Raw genomic sequence first — 14828 nt, 5'->3', positions numbered from 1 at the left:
CACCGGGCCAGCCTCGCAGGTTTTGCGGGTGAGGTCATCCAGACTCTGGTTCTGCAGCTTCTCAGTGATGAGTGTGACCATGGCTGAGACCCTGCCTCCATCCACACCAACAGGAGCATCAGCTGTCAGACGGCCCCAGCCATCCTGGGTTGAGCTAATTCTTAGGCTTATGTATCCATTTTCACATGGGCATAACCCAGCTCCAGAGGCTCTCCCGAGCTCTGTGTCTCTGTGAAGAGAAACTGTCCCATGACCACACAAAGCACATACCGAGTCCTACGCACACAAAATGTTATGGACACACCTGCCTGAGAAACATCCTCCCACTCTGAAAACCACCCAGCATGCCCTCTCCTACAACTTCTACTACAGGGGCCTCCAGAATAGAAGGGCAGAGGCTCAGAGGCCTCACTGGAAGTAGCCAACCGAGGCCTGATCCAAAAGTGGGCAGAGAACAGGAGGCAATGGCAGCAATATCCTTGAAGCTGGGAACTGCTAGGAAGCCAGGCTGGAGGTCCCAAACTCCAAAAGCAGCTGCTGGGCCCCAACATCCTCAGGGCTGCTCCAGCAGTTGATCTCCCCTAATCCCCAGACCCCAGCTCTGTGAAGATGAGATACCACCTTTGCAGGGCCCAGGCTACATGCAGTAGCCACAAAAGGGGGCTCAGAAGCACTGAGTTCTCTAGCCCAGGAGTGGGCAGAGTGGACCACCTCACCCAGGAAGACCCAGCACGCAGCCAGCATCTCAACCCTTACGCACAGTTCTAGTCCCACTCAGGGTCCCCTGAGTGTGAGCAGCCATCAAAGCCACCAGCTCTGGGAGCAAAAAGCCAAAACAGACAGTGGGAGACCAGATAACAGCAAGCTGGAGAAAGCCACACTACGAGGGGACAGACACAGTGGTCACCTTCCCTGGTGGTACCAGCTACTACTCGTGCATGAGGTCAGATCAGGATGCCCAGGAATGCCTGGGAAACAAGATCAGTGCTCCAGAAGCTGAAGTAGCAGTGGGCCTCCCCCCGCTCTCCATGGCACTTGCCCCAATCTGTCCAAAGCACATGAGGGAACCATGTGGCCCAACGTGCAGTTCACACTGGGAAAATAAGGAGTATCCAGCTTCACACATCAGAAAATACATTGTCAGATCAAAGGAGAAAGCTACACGAGTGCTTCCACAGCTCAGCACCCACTTTTCATTCTTCAAATACTCAATTTTCACTCAACAGGGTCAAAAATACTTCCTTTATGACCCTTTGAGACACGAGACCCAAAAGCCAGGACTGGACTGGGTGAGGTGCATCGGGCCACTTGGCAGGCATGGAAAGCAAGGCCAAGTGGGGTGGGGCAGCCATGGGGCCTGGCATAGGACTTCCCATGTGCAGGTGTGGACCAGGGGCCCAACCTAGGCAGGCTTGTATTTCGAAAGACACCACCCAGCTGGGCACCATGGCACATGTTTGTAGACCCTCCCTACTCAGGAAGCTGAGGCAGGAGGATCTCGAGTTTGAGGCCAGCCTGGGCAACTTAGCAAGATGTCTCAGAAATTAAAAGGGCTGGGGACACAGCTCAGTGGTACAGCACACGACCAGCATATGGAAGGCCCTGAGCGCCACCTCCAGCACTACCACTAAAGATGAAAAAGGTACTGTCCATCATGGTGGCCACTGCAGGCCAGGGGATATGCTACAAGACTGAGCCACTGCTCCTGTGGAGGTCATCTAATCTGAACGCACACCTACTGCGCCTCTCACAGGGTGTGCTCAATGACAACAGTCTGCCACCATCCTGGCCAGGACTGGTCAACCAAGAGGAGGCTCTTGAGGTCCCAAAGACCAGCACTGCCAGGACCAGAACAGCCAATAGCAGCTGGGCAGGGCCAGGAGGCACCCAGCAAGTGCGTGCAGTATCGCCCTGCCTCCCCTCAGCCACTCCTGAAAGACAGGGCTCTACAGGGTCCACCCTCAGCCAGATGCACAAGCTGGCTGGGATCCTCAACCCACCACCCAGCACCCACATGGCTCCCTTCTCTGGCTCTGACATTTTACTCTGGAGCCTGACATCTGCCTTGTGTCAAAACCTTCTGGCTTTACAAAGCACAACGGTCCTAGGAAGGTCTCAGCAGCATCACGTAACTGGAAAATAACTAGCTTTTATTTTTTTTAAGGGCCACACTGTCCATAGAGAAACGTCTGATTCCATGCCTGGGTTCAGGGGGCGAGGCCAGGTGCCAAGGAGGATGAGGGTGCCACCAACTAGCAGCACAGGGCAACAGAGCAGACTACCCCAGAGGGAAGTGATGGTCCCTGAACTGACGTCGTCGGCTCACTTCCTGGGGGCAGGGAGATGGCTTCAGTAGAATAAGCGCTTGCCGGGCAAGCGCAGGGTCCTGAGTTCAATCCCTGAAATGAAAGCACTTCCTTACAACATGGTGCCAACTACCACGGCAGACAGAACAGGAAGTTTGAAATCCATCCTCTAGCCAGGCGTGGTGGCATGTGCCTATCAGCACTCAGGAGGCTCAGGAGGACTGCAGTTCGGGATGACATAGCCTGCTGTGGGATCCTAATGAAGGAAGAGAGCATCAGTCTGTTAGGAGGAAACTTGGAACAAACCAAGCAACCAGTCTGCAGCAGTAGCCGAGTCACAGAGGACCAAGGACATGTCCTCACTGGAGGGGGCCAGGCACAACATGCAACCATGGATCAGAAAACAAACACAAGAAAATGATCCCAAAATCTGACCAGGTGCCTGGATGACACTAGCATCACCTCCCTGACTGGATCACTGTCTACATGACACAACACAGGGACATCTTGACCCAGCACAAGAGCTCCATCGCACTAGAGAACAGCAAGGAAATGCAGAACCATCATCTTCTGTCAACCCTAACTGGAAGACACCCAAAACCTAATGTGCCCGACATGGTGGCGCAGGCCTGTAAGCCCAGGCCTTGGGAGGCTGTCAGGAGGATCTCCATGAGCTTGAGGCCAGCCTGGGCTACTGTTTCCGTTACTCTTCTCTCGTTGCTGGGACAAACACCTGACACCCAAAATGAAGGAAGGAAAAGGTTTATTTAGCTCAGTTACTGGAGGTTTCAGTCCATACTCAGCTGGCCCCAAGACAGACCAGCACACAGCAGAGGGCAGCAGTTCATGGTGGCAGAAGGCAGCAAAACAGCAAGGGCAAAAGGGAGGAGTAACAGCAACAACAGCAACAGACAGCAAGTCTATCTCCCTTATGCTGCACTCAGCCTGTCCGCCCCAGGCTGGGGGCAGCACTCACACAGAGTCCCAGCAGCTCTCACACCCATAATCCTAGTGGATCATCAGTTAATCACAAACTCTAGAAGTGCACCCCATGACTTATATGAGGCTCTGGGGGAACAACTAGACACAAACCATAACAGCTACAAAGTGAATTCAAGACCAGTTTGACCTACACAGTGAGGCCCTGTGTAAGAAACAAAAAAAAAAAAAAAAACACCCAGTAAACATGACTAGGAAGAACTTGCCAGTTGACTGGTCCACAGGAAAGACCATGCCTAGCACAACCCACAGGCCCACACAAAGTGCAATAGCACCTCCTGCACTGAAAGACAGCTCAGTGTAGACGGCCTAGGCCCAGGGTTCCATTCCCAGCACTTCAACAACTAGAAGTGACAACCACAATAGGGACAGGACTATGCCAGGTGCCAGCAGCCCTTCCCTCCTTCCAGAAGCTAAGAGCAGGGACTGGGAGCAATCAGAACCCAGTGCCCAACTTAGACTTCTTCCAAAGCAGAAGGCACAGCACTGAAGTGGTTACTACTTCAAGTAACCCGAGTCCAAATCTACTCCAGTCCCAAGGCTGTTACACTGAGGGGCTTGGTAAGGGGGTTATCCTCTCAGTCCACGGGCTCGAGCCCCAGAGGCTCCCGGGAAGGCTGAGGCTCCTTGGCACACAGGGGCACAGCAGCATCTCCACTGCGTCGTCACATACCTCCTCCAGGACCCGTCTTCTTCAGACACTGGTGACTGGATCGGAGCCCACCCTAATCTAGCACAGCCACATCTTGGTTTATAAATTACATCTGTAAAGATCCTACTTCCAAATAAGGTTACATTTATAGGTGCTAGGGCTCGGACTTCAATACAGCTCTTCGGGGGGACACAATTCAACCCACAGTGCCAAACCAGTCCATTGTTACAAGAAACAGAACCACCACTGGGATAGCACCTGGGGGGTCCTGTGCAGAGTCCTGAGGTGATATAAGTGAGGGCCAGAGGACATATAGATGAAGGGCAAGAAATGAGACCACTGCACAGTGACAGCCACAAGGAGGAAGGCAGGTGAGGCCATCTGTTTAGAGGGACAGAGAAGTTCTTTGAAGGAGTGCCATGGGGACCAAGAGAGCAAGCTGAGGAGGAGGGGCCGGGAGAGGGAGAACCAGCACTAAGTCCACTCTGCTGAGGTGGATGCGGCAGGTAGACAAGGTGAGAGAAAGCCAGGAGCTCAGGACCATGCCTGGGTATCCAGGAGGCACAGCAGCCCTACCAGGCCCCAGATCAGTCTCCCCATGTGCAGTGGCCAGTTCAGGGCCCATCTCCATCCTCCACGGCAGGGACCTCATCACCAGCCTGCCGCCCACTCCTCTCAACTCCCCGCAGCAGCCCAGCCTCCACAGGCCATGATCCTAGCACTCTGCCCCAGGAGCCCTCCTGGGCTCAGGCAAGAGCCCAAGTCCTCGCCAGACCTAGGCCTTCCTACCACCCTCCGCCCTCACCCAGTGGTAACTGGTCCCTGTGCCCTCACCCCCTGGAGACCCATCCTCCAAAGAGGCACTAAAGTAGGTTCTCCTTTTTATAATTAAAATTTAGTATATGGAAGCCAGGCATGATGGTGCACACCAGTAATCCCAGCACTCAGGAGCTGAAGCCAGAGGATCACAAATTTGAGGCCAGCGTAGGCTACATAAGTTCAAGACCAGCCTGAACTACATAATAAGATTATCTAAAAAAAGAAAGAGGGGAAAGCCTAGGGATATAGCTCAGTGGCACAGCACCTGCCTGGCAAGAGCGAGGCCTGTCGTGCTGGCCCCGCCTCCAGGGCACTGAGATGGCAATTGAGATTGGATGTGGTGGTGCATGCCTATAATCCCAGCACTTAGGAGACTGTACACGGGAGGATCACTATTAGTCCAATCTATGCAGTGAGACCCTGTAGACCCTGTCCTAAATACAAAAAAAAAAAAAAAAAAAAGCATTTACAAAGCCATAACTATGTCTCACCAAATAGGAAGCTTACAATAGTTCCCAGAAGGCTGTGGGGAGCTGCTCTCACCCTCCCCGTCTGTGTCTACCTGTCCCTCTCACAAGGACAATCACTATGGACCATGTCCCCCTCTACTGCAGAGCCTTGCCAAGTACAAGGGCAACAGCCCCACTGCCAAGTAAGGTCAAACCTGGGATCTTGAGATCAGGCCCCCACACGGTTTGGGGCATCATTCAGCCATAACAAGCCAAGCGCCTTGCCACACCATGGCGCAGGCGTGAGCCCACACAGCTGTGCCGTGCATGCCACCCCACCCCACAGGGTCCTGCCTCCCCCAGCTCAGCCTCACTTCCTCCTCAGCGCTGGACGCCAGAGGGAGAGCACCGGCTTGCAGCTACTCCCTGCGCTCCCCACTGACGAGGGTGCGGGGGGGGGGGGGGGCCTCCGGAGCTGTCTCTGACCTGAGCTCCCACACGGGCACCCCCAGTCAAGCAGATAGAAGCTTGCAGCTGAGCACCCAACCCTTCCTTGGCTCATATGCAGATATCCTATCTAGCAGGAGCTCTTCGCCAATCCGCAGCAGTCACAGGTCCAAGGTCAGGGTCAGGGTCAGCCCCTGCTCCCAGAGCTCAGCCTGGTCCTCAGCTTCCTGCGGGGGAGACCGTGAATCACACGCCCAGACACTCCGCTGACTTTCTGTAGCAAGTGTACAGGATCCTCCAGCAGGTCCTGGCCTGAGACCAGGAGGCTGCTGGCTGTGAATGTGTCCCAGCCCTCTCCTCCATGACTTGCACAAAGGGACAGAGTGACACAGCAGGCTGCTTCTCTTCCTGCCCCTCTGCCATGCCAGCTATGGCTGGGAACACAAGCCAAAACAAACATCTCCCCCAAGTTCTGCATGTCAGGTATTTCGCCCCAGAGATGAGAGGATGAAGACCACTCTCTCACTCCCACAACCCCAGTCCACAGCTCTCAGTGCTCCACTGTCAAGCTCCTTCTTCCTACCCTTCCAGTGGCACTGACTTCTACTCAGGTACGACACCTCCTCCGCTCCACTTTGAACTTGCTGTGCTGGAGCCTCACTTCCCTCTGAAGCCATGTCACACTGTTTCTGGTTATTCTTTCTGGTCCACACTGCACACTGCAGTCCCTGGCCTTCTCCACTTGCTGGCATGGTCCCTCAGTTCCTCCCCATACCCCACTCAAGTTCTGAGGGAGTCATCATTACTGCCTCACTGCAGGGGCCTCCTTCACAGAATCCGTCCTGATCCCTCTACCAGGGAGCTGCCTGACATGAGGGAGAATCCAACAGCATAGATGGGTCTCGGGACACCTGGCTCCAGAGGAGCATGAACCAGGAGGGGGGAGGGGCACCCTCTGCACAGCGCCTGCCTGCACCTCCAGAATTAAGCCCAGCACCACAGCAGGCTCTGAATTTAAATTTGCACTCAGGGGGCTGAGGATTTAGTTCAGCAGTAGAACATTGGGTTTGATTCTTGGCATAATATACAAAATAATAAGCCTTAAATCTGCTCTTAGGAGGAACTACTTCCTTGTTCTGGTTCCTACAGCATGAGGAGGACAGCTTTGGAACCCTGCATGCCTGCTGCAGCAGGCACAGTGACACATACCGATAATCTAGTATAAGGAAGCTGAGGTAGGAGGCTTGCAAGCTCAAGCCCTACCTGGGCAACTATGAAAGATCTTGTCTCAAAATAATCATAGTAACAATACCAATAAAGGGCTGGGATGTGACTCAGTGGGAGAGTGCCCCTGCTCAATCCCCAGTTCCACTGGCGGTAGGGGGTGCGCAGTGAAATGAGCTTGCCTCGGTCACAGCCCAGCTAGCCAGGGCTTCCCAGTGCCACGCCGCCATTTCACAGCTTATGAGGCAAACACTCCACTTCTTGGCTCCATCTCTAGCCTGTTTTGACACACCCTCACCAAAGTACTCAAGCTGGCCTTTAATGTTCAATCTCCTGCCTCAGTGTCCTGACAGCTGGGATTACAGGAGGGTCACAGCAGGGTCAGAGCTGGTCTGTGCTACAAAGTGAGTTCAGAGCCAGGTTGAACTACACAGTAAGACTCTGTCTCATTTAAAATAAGGCGCCGGGGAGATGGCTCAGTAGAATAAGCGCTTGCCTGGCAAGCGCAAGGGCCCAAGTTCAATCCCCGGTTCTGCCAATAAATAAATAAATAAAATATCCTTTGTGTTAAACCAGTAGGGTCAGGGATATAGCTCAGCGGCACAGTATCTGCCTGGCAAGCACAAGGTCTTGAGTTTGATTCCTGGTTCCCCCTCAAAATATAAATAAACTAGTAAATCTACGTATAGTGTTTTCTGAGTGCTGTAAGTCACCCTAGCAAATTAATCAGACGAGATTGGGCGCGTTCAGGGTGGTATGGCCGTAGACCCTAGCAAATTAATCAAACCTGAAAAACGACTGTGGGAATTTCAATTTTCATTGCTAACTGGGCAATCAGAACACACCAAGGCCAACGTGCAGGTGGCTCTACTGTGGGGACAGTCCTGGATCTTCCACCTGTGGGCCTGACTGCGGCCTGCAAGTTCAGAGTGTCAGAAGTCACTGGCCCACAGGAGCCCAGCTGATGTCCTGCAGAATGCTCAGTCACATGCTGAAGGGAGAAAAGCCCTCCGCTTGGCACCACAGAAGTCTGTGGTAGCTGGGCATGGCGGTGCACACCTGTGATCCCAGCACTCAGGAGGCAGAGGCAGAAGGATCACTGCAGAGACCAGCCTGGGCTACAGCGCGAGCCCAAGGCCAGCCTGAACTGCATAGTGAGACCCTGTCTCAAGAAGACCAAAAAAAAAAAAAAAAAAGAACAGTAAGTCTGTAGTGTGAAAGCACCAGGAAACAAGCATACCAGGTCAGCACAAAACACTTCTGAAGAAACGCCCTCAGTGAGAGGTTTTTCCGGCAATGTAGTAAAGAGGAAAGATAAAAAAAAAAAAAAAAAAAAAAAAAAGCCTTTTTAACTCCAAAGACACAGAGAGGATCGAGGGTAAATGGTGCAGGTCCTCTGGCCTGAAACAAAGAAAGCTGAGGCTTTTATGGACTTCTTGCCAGGGGTGGAGTTTGAGGGGATGTGTAGAAATATATGAGGTGGGGCGGAGAGACGGCTCAGTAGAATAAGTGCTTGCCTGGCAAGCGCAAGGGCCTGAGTTCAATCCCCACTTCCGCCAAAAAGAAAAAAAAGAAACATCTGAGGGGCTGATTGGAGTCTTCCCCGAGGAGATAGGAAAGGTGAAAGGAAACTGCACCTTGGCTTGGGCTGAGTTAGAGAAGAAGGGGAGAGGTGGTCTCTGGGAAGATAAGCTGTTGTTTTAAGGGCTTTGGCCACATTAGATGACCACCATAATAATTTAGCAATTTATACTAGGGCCAGAACCTATCATTCAATGCAATGGCCAGCAATGAGCTAGTGGAATTTGAAATAAAAACACAAGACCACTTACATCAGTACAGAAAAAAATGACTGAGGTTTACATCAATCTAACAAAACCTGTACAAGATCTATACAAAAAAAACTACAAAATTCTGATGAAAGAAATCAAAGATGTGCTAAATAAATAGAGACTCCATGTCGGTACACAGGAAAACAACACTGTCCAGACTTGATCTATATATCTGATGGTCAATTTCTTAATCTGTTCAAGCTACTTCAACACCACCACAGACTGAGTGGCTGACAGACTTTTTTTTTAGTAGCAATGCAAACTAAACTCAGGGCCTTTGCATTGAGCTATATCTCAAGCCCTTTTTTTGGGTACTCTTTTGCTTTGCTGTTTTATTTTTTGAGACAGGGTCCTATTGAGTCACTGAACTGCCCAGGCTGGGTTCAAACTTTCAGTTCTCCTACTTCGGGGTCCCAAAGTGGTAAGACTGCAAGTATGCATCATCACAGCCAGCAACAGAAGTCCCAGCTCACATCCCCGGCAGACCTGGTGTCTGCTGAGAGCCTTCCTGTTCACAAGTGGCCATCTTTTCTGGGTCACCACAAGGCGCAGGGGCACAGGAGCTTTCTGGGGTCCCTTCTCTAGACACCAATCCCATTCCACAAGACCACCCCCCACCCCCACCTGTGATCCAATCACCTCCCCAGACCCCACCTCCAAACACCAGCACACAGTACACGAGGTTTCAACGTACAAATTCTGAAAGGACTTTAATTTCAGCTGACACCACTAGTCAAACACCTAGCACGGTATGTTATGGATACTGAAAAACTGATCATAAGTTACGTGGAAAGGCAAAAGACAGCACAGATAATACAATAACGAAGGCTAAACAAGTCGGAAGCCTGGCGCTACCCAACTTCAGGACTCACCGTGAAACCACTGCAATCAGACAGTGCAAAAAGTCAGGCGTGGTGGTACACGTGTAATCCCAGCGCTAGGGAAGCTGAGGTAGAACTGGAAAATAACTGCAAATTTCAGACCAGCCTGAGCTGTATGGTAAGACCTTGTTTCAAAACGACAAAAAACAAGGGCCAGAGATAGCTCAGCAGGCTAAGTACCCACTTAGGCAAGCACAGGGACCTGGGTTTGATCCCCAGCACCACAGGCCGCGTCGATGCCACAGGCACACTGAGCCTGCCACTGAGACCCGGCATGGTGGCGCACGCCTACAACTGCCCACAGGGGAGGCTGAAAACAGGAGGACCACTATTAGTCCAAGCTACATAGTGAGACCCTGTACTAAACATATAATAATAATTTTTAAAAGCATGTAGCTTTATAAAAAAAAAAGACAAAAACCAAAAAGGACTGTGCAGGATTGACAAAAGGAAGGTAGATTGATGTCACAGGAAAAGCCCAGAAATGGATGCCACAGGTAACTTATCTTTGATACAGGAGCAAAGACAACACAAGGGAGAGAAAAGTCTTCAATAAACACAACTAAAACTGGATATTCACATATGGAAAAATTAATCTACACACAGGTCATATACATTTCACAAAGAACCAAACTTGAAATGGATCACAGACCTAAATGAATGATGAAAAACTATAAAAATGCTAAAAAGTAATACAGGAGAAAATCTACATGATCTTGGCTTTGACAATGACTTTGTAGCTACAGCAATGGCACAATCCATTTTAAAAATCAGTAATTTAGCTACATTACAATTAAAAACTTTCTGAGCCTTGCACAGTATCACATGTTTATAATCTCAGCTACTTGTGAGGCTGAGACAGAAGGGTAACAAGTTAAAGGCCAATCTGAGAAAGTTAGTGAAATCTTGTCTCAAAGTAAAAAACATAAAATCCACTATGGTGGAGCTTAAAGCTCCCTGAGCTCAAGCTCTGGCACCACAAAAAAATTAATAAAAACTCTACCCTGTGAAAGAATGAAAAAATAAGCAACAGAATAAGAGAAAATATTTGCAAAATATTAATCTAATAAAGGACTGTTACCCAATACACAAAACTTTCAGAACTCAGTATGAAAAAAAATTGGGGGGCCGGGGAGATAGCTCAGTGGAATAAGCACTTCCCTGTCAAGCGCAAGGGCCTGAGTTCAATCCCCAGTTCCGCAAAAAAAAAAAAAAAAAAAATTAAATGGAACATATTGGGGGCCAGGGAGATAGCTCAGTGGAATAAGTGCTTGCCTGGCAAGCAAAAGGTCCTGAGTTTGATCCCTGGTACTACTGCTAAATAAATAAATGGAATATGCTGGGAGGTTGAGGCAGGAGGACTGAAAGTTTGAACCTAGGTTGGGCAACTTAGGAAAACCCTACTTCAAAATAAGTAAAATTTTAAAAAGGGCTAGTGGGGGCCGGGGAGACGGCTCAGTGGAATAAGCGCTTCACTGGCAAGCATAAGGGCCTGAGTTCAATCCCCAGTTCCACCATAAAAAATAAAAGAAATAAATAAATAAAAATTAAAAAATAAAAAAGGGCTAGTGATAATAGCTCATTAATCTCTAGTCCAAGGAGCTGGGGAGATGGCTCAGTGGAATAAGCACATCCCTAGCAAGTGCAAGTCCTGAGTTCGACCCCCGGTTCTGCTAAAAAAAAAAAAAAACTCTAGTCCAAAAAAAAAGGGGTGGGGAGCAAAGATCTGCAGATGGCAAACAAGCCTAGTATGAAAAGATACTCCACATTACATCATCCAGCACGAGGGAAAAGCAATTAAAACACACAGAGGCTCCACTGCACACTACTAGAACAACCAATACCCAGAACCCTGACACTACATGCCAAGAAGGACACAGAGCAATAGGGGCTTGAACTCACCGCTGGTAAGAAGGAGAAATGTGCAACTATGACAATTCAGCAGTTTCTGACAAAAGGAAACTTACTCTCACCACACAACCCAGCACTCATGCTCCTTGGCATTTAACCAAAGGACCCAGAAACTTCTGTCCACACCAAAACCTATGTACAGATACGTATAGCAGCTTCACTCATACCTACCCAAACCCGGCAGTGATCAAGACGTTCTCAACACGTGAATGGGTGAACTGTGTTATTCAGCAAAGAGAAGAGCTAACATACCATGAAGAGATATGAAGAAAACAAAAATTGAGTGCCCATTACTCAAATGAAGAAGCTAATTTGAAAAGACTACATGCATGATTCTAACTATCACATTCTGGAAAAGGCAAACCATGGAGGTGGTAAGGCCAGTGGTTGCCAGGGTTGGGGGAAGGAGGGATGGCGCACAGAGCACTTTGAGGACAGTGAACTACTCTGATAATATGTATAACGGTAGAAAAAAAAAAAGTGGTAGATATATGTCATTACACATTTGTCAAAAACCATAAACATGTAACAGCAAGAGTGAACTTTAATGTCACCTATGGACTTCAGGGGTACTGACGTGGTAACAGTCTCAACTGCACTCCAGGAGCACCAAGATGGAAAAGCAGGGGAGCCTGTGCAGGTTTAGGGGAGAGATGGGACTCTGCACCTTCTGCTCAACTGTGCTGAAGACCTAAAACTGCTCTAAAAAATAAAGACTATTTCTTTTTCTTTTTTTTAAATGTATGTGGTACAGGGTCTCACTACACAGCTTGGATTCATAGCGATCTTCTTGTTTTCAGCCTCCCCAGTGCTGGGATTATAGGCGTGCACCACCACATCCAGACTCTGTCACTGGCTCAGTGTGCTCAAGGGCAGGGCTGGCACGACATACGTTACCAGGGTCGAACCCTGGTCCTGCATTTGCCTAAGCAGGCATTAGCCCGCTGAGCTATCTCCCCAGCCCTAAGATTATTTCTTTAAGTACATAGAACCATGCTTCAAGTGTTAGCTTGAAGGAGAAAAAACCCAAATCTTAACATAGAAATGACTGCTATCATCTGTCTGCCAATGAGGACAGACACATTTCCACATGGAAGAAGATGGCCAGCCCTGGATGAGCACTAGGCGGAAGCTGTAGGACCAAACTCTGGCTATCCTGCACATAGAACTGGGCTTGCCCCTCTCTCTGCGGCCCTACGCTTCCTGGAAACCCAAAATAGGGAGGAACCACCCACATGTCAAGAGGCTTCAAGGAAACAAACGCAACAATGCAACAACACATGGGAAAGCACCCAAGTCTCCGGAAGAACTATGATTACTTATATCAAATGCTTTAAAGGCTGAGAAAGCCACTTTCCTTTTGAGAAATATCAGCCCAGAAAATGCTGAAAGGGTTTATATAAAAAATAATTCTAAATTTGCCTTTGCAAAAAACTTGTTTTCAGTGTTCACAATGCACCAGTGAAAAATAAGGATTTTGTTAATTTTCTCTCAACCTATGAAACCTGTTCTCAGTTGAAGTTTCCTTACTCTCCTATTCTCTGGGCAAAAACATGCAGGTGTGCAAACATCTCTAAGGAGAAAGGCCTCAAAGCATTCACTTGAAAAATACGTGCTCTGCAGTTTCTCCGTGCTTTCTGTGGCCCCCAAATCCAATCTAAGGAAAAACAAAAACAAAAGAACCCTAAGGATCCACCCACAGGGGCAAATGTTACCATGTCACCTGCCAAGCCAAGCACTGCACCCCTCAAGGTGGTGTCACAGAGCTCACTCAAACAATGAATTCCAGAACTAAGTTCTAAGTCTGCAGACATAAGGGATCATTTCTCAAGTCCCAGAAAGGTGTTACAATTTCCAATGCCCAGCACTCAGGAGGAAAAACGGCAAATGACCTAGGGAAGAACTGTCTGCAAGAACTCCGGCATCCGCTAACGCAACTCAAAGAAAAGTCTGTTTCCAAACAACTTCAGTCTCTACTTTGGAACAGTATTTCAAGTTTCAAAATCAAGTTTCCCAATCTTCTATCTTCTGAGGAAGAGATCACACTTCCCTTCATAGACCCACTTTCATCAAGGACACAAGTGACAACAAAAAACAGCTGAGGGTATTTGCAGTGGAATCAGAACGTGGTAACAGTCTCAACTGCACTCCAGGAGCACCAAGATGGAAAAGCAGGAGAGCCTGTGCAGGTTTGGGGGGAGATGGGACGCTGTACCTTCTGCTCAACTGTGCTGAAGACCTAAAACTGCTCTAAAAAATGAAGACTACGACTATTTCTTTCTTTTTAAAAAAAAAACGTATTTGGTGCAGGGTCTCACTACACCACAGCTCGGACTCATAGTGATCCTGCTGTTTTCTTACACAGCGTGAAAATGAAGCACGTCCAGTAATTCCTCTTCGTAAATTCTCAGAGCTAAGAGATTATCACAGGCCCAGGAAAGTAATGGTTTGAGTTTTAAAAAGAGGCTGGGGTGCAGCCCTGCCAAGAAGCACTGACCAGCACCGGAAGGGCCCTGGGTTCATCTCTCAGCACGGCAAGACAACAGAAAACAAAAAAAGTAGCTTAACAGAAGCACAGATTTAAAGTAGATTCACTCCATGATGAAATGCAAACAGTCAAAGTTAATTTAATGCACCTGGAGTGTTAAAACCTCTAACCTTCCACTGTACTTAGATTAGAAGCCCCAGCTACAGTAAGGAATTAGCCAATCAGGAATAGTCAACTATTACATATCTAACGCTACTTCCTCCACTCACAGGGACAGTCTTAAAGAGACTTACATCCCTCCAGTCTATGCAGGAAAGTAGCTTCGGAATCCACTTCCACGTCGCCTTCCACAGGTCGTGGGGGGAGTCCCACGTGGTCTGGGTCCACCCTCAGGCTTCCCCTACTGTGCCGTAGAATCTCGTGAAACTTCCTGCTTCTCTGGGCTACAAAATGACAAACACGTGAGCCCCTGAAAGCACTGTGGCCCACCGGCCCAGGACGGCGATAGGTCGCGACACACAAAGCTGACTCAACAAGTGGCAGCATGCGGCACCTCAGCGCTCCTGGGAACCTGGGCAGGTTGGAGCGCTCGTGGCGCTGGGGTTCGTGGGGCGCCTGGGCTGGCCAGAGGGGTCGCAGGGCACGCGGAGGGCCTTAAGGCACTGGCATTCGGGGCGCGCAGGGGTCCCGGGGTGCACTGGGATCCCAGGTCGCACGGGGATTCCGGAGTACGCGGCCCCGGCAGTCGGGTCGGTCCCGAGCGCTCAGAGCCCCGCAGCTGCACGCCGGCGCGGTTCCGCGTCCACTGCGAGAACTGGCC

At 49.7% G+C, this 14828-nt stretch overlaps 1 protein-coding gene across 1 annotated transcript in view; it reads right to left on the bottom strand.

Moving 5' to 3' along the window:
• The window catches only part of Fam53a (family with sequence similarity 53 member A), a 32943-nt gene extending 18243 nt beyond the window's left edge, over positions 1-14700 (bottom strand). Inside the window, exons 1-2 of the mRNA XM_004624627.2 lie at positions 14302-14700; positions 4-229 (exon numbers count right to left, since the gene is read on the bottom strand). Of these exons, the coding sequence (XP_004624684.1) occupies positions 4-81 (78 nt within the window). The 5' untranslated portion in view covers positions 82-229; positions 14302-14700. The remainder of the gene's footprint in view (positions 1-3; positions 230-14301) is intronic.
• Positions 14701-14828: the final 128 nt, after the last annotated feature.

Source organism: Octodon degus, unplaced genomic scaffold (assembly GCF_000260255.1).
Source record: "Octodon degus isolate 3935 unplaced genomic scaffold, OctDeg1.0 scaffold00006, whole genome shotgun sequence".
Taxonomy (NCBI): Eukaryota; Metazoa; Chordata; class Mammalia; order Rodentia; family Octodontidae; genus Octodon; species Octodon degus.
This window is presented reverse-complemented; position numbering and strand designations above follow the sequence as displayed.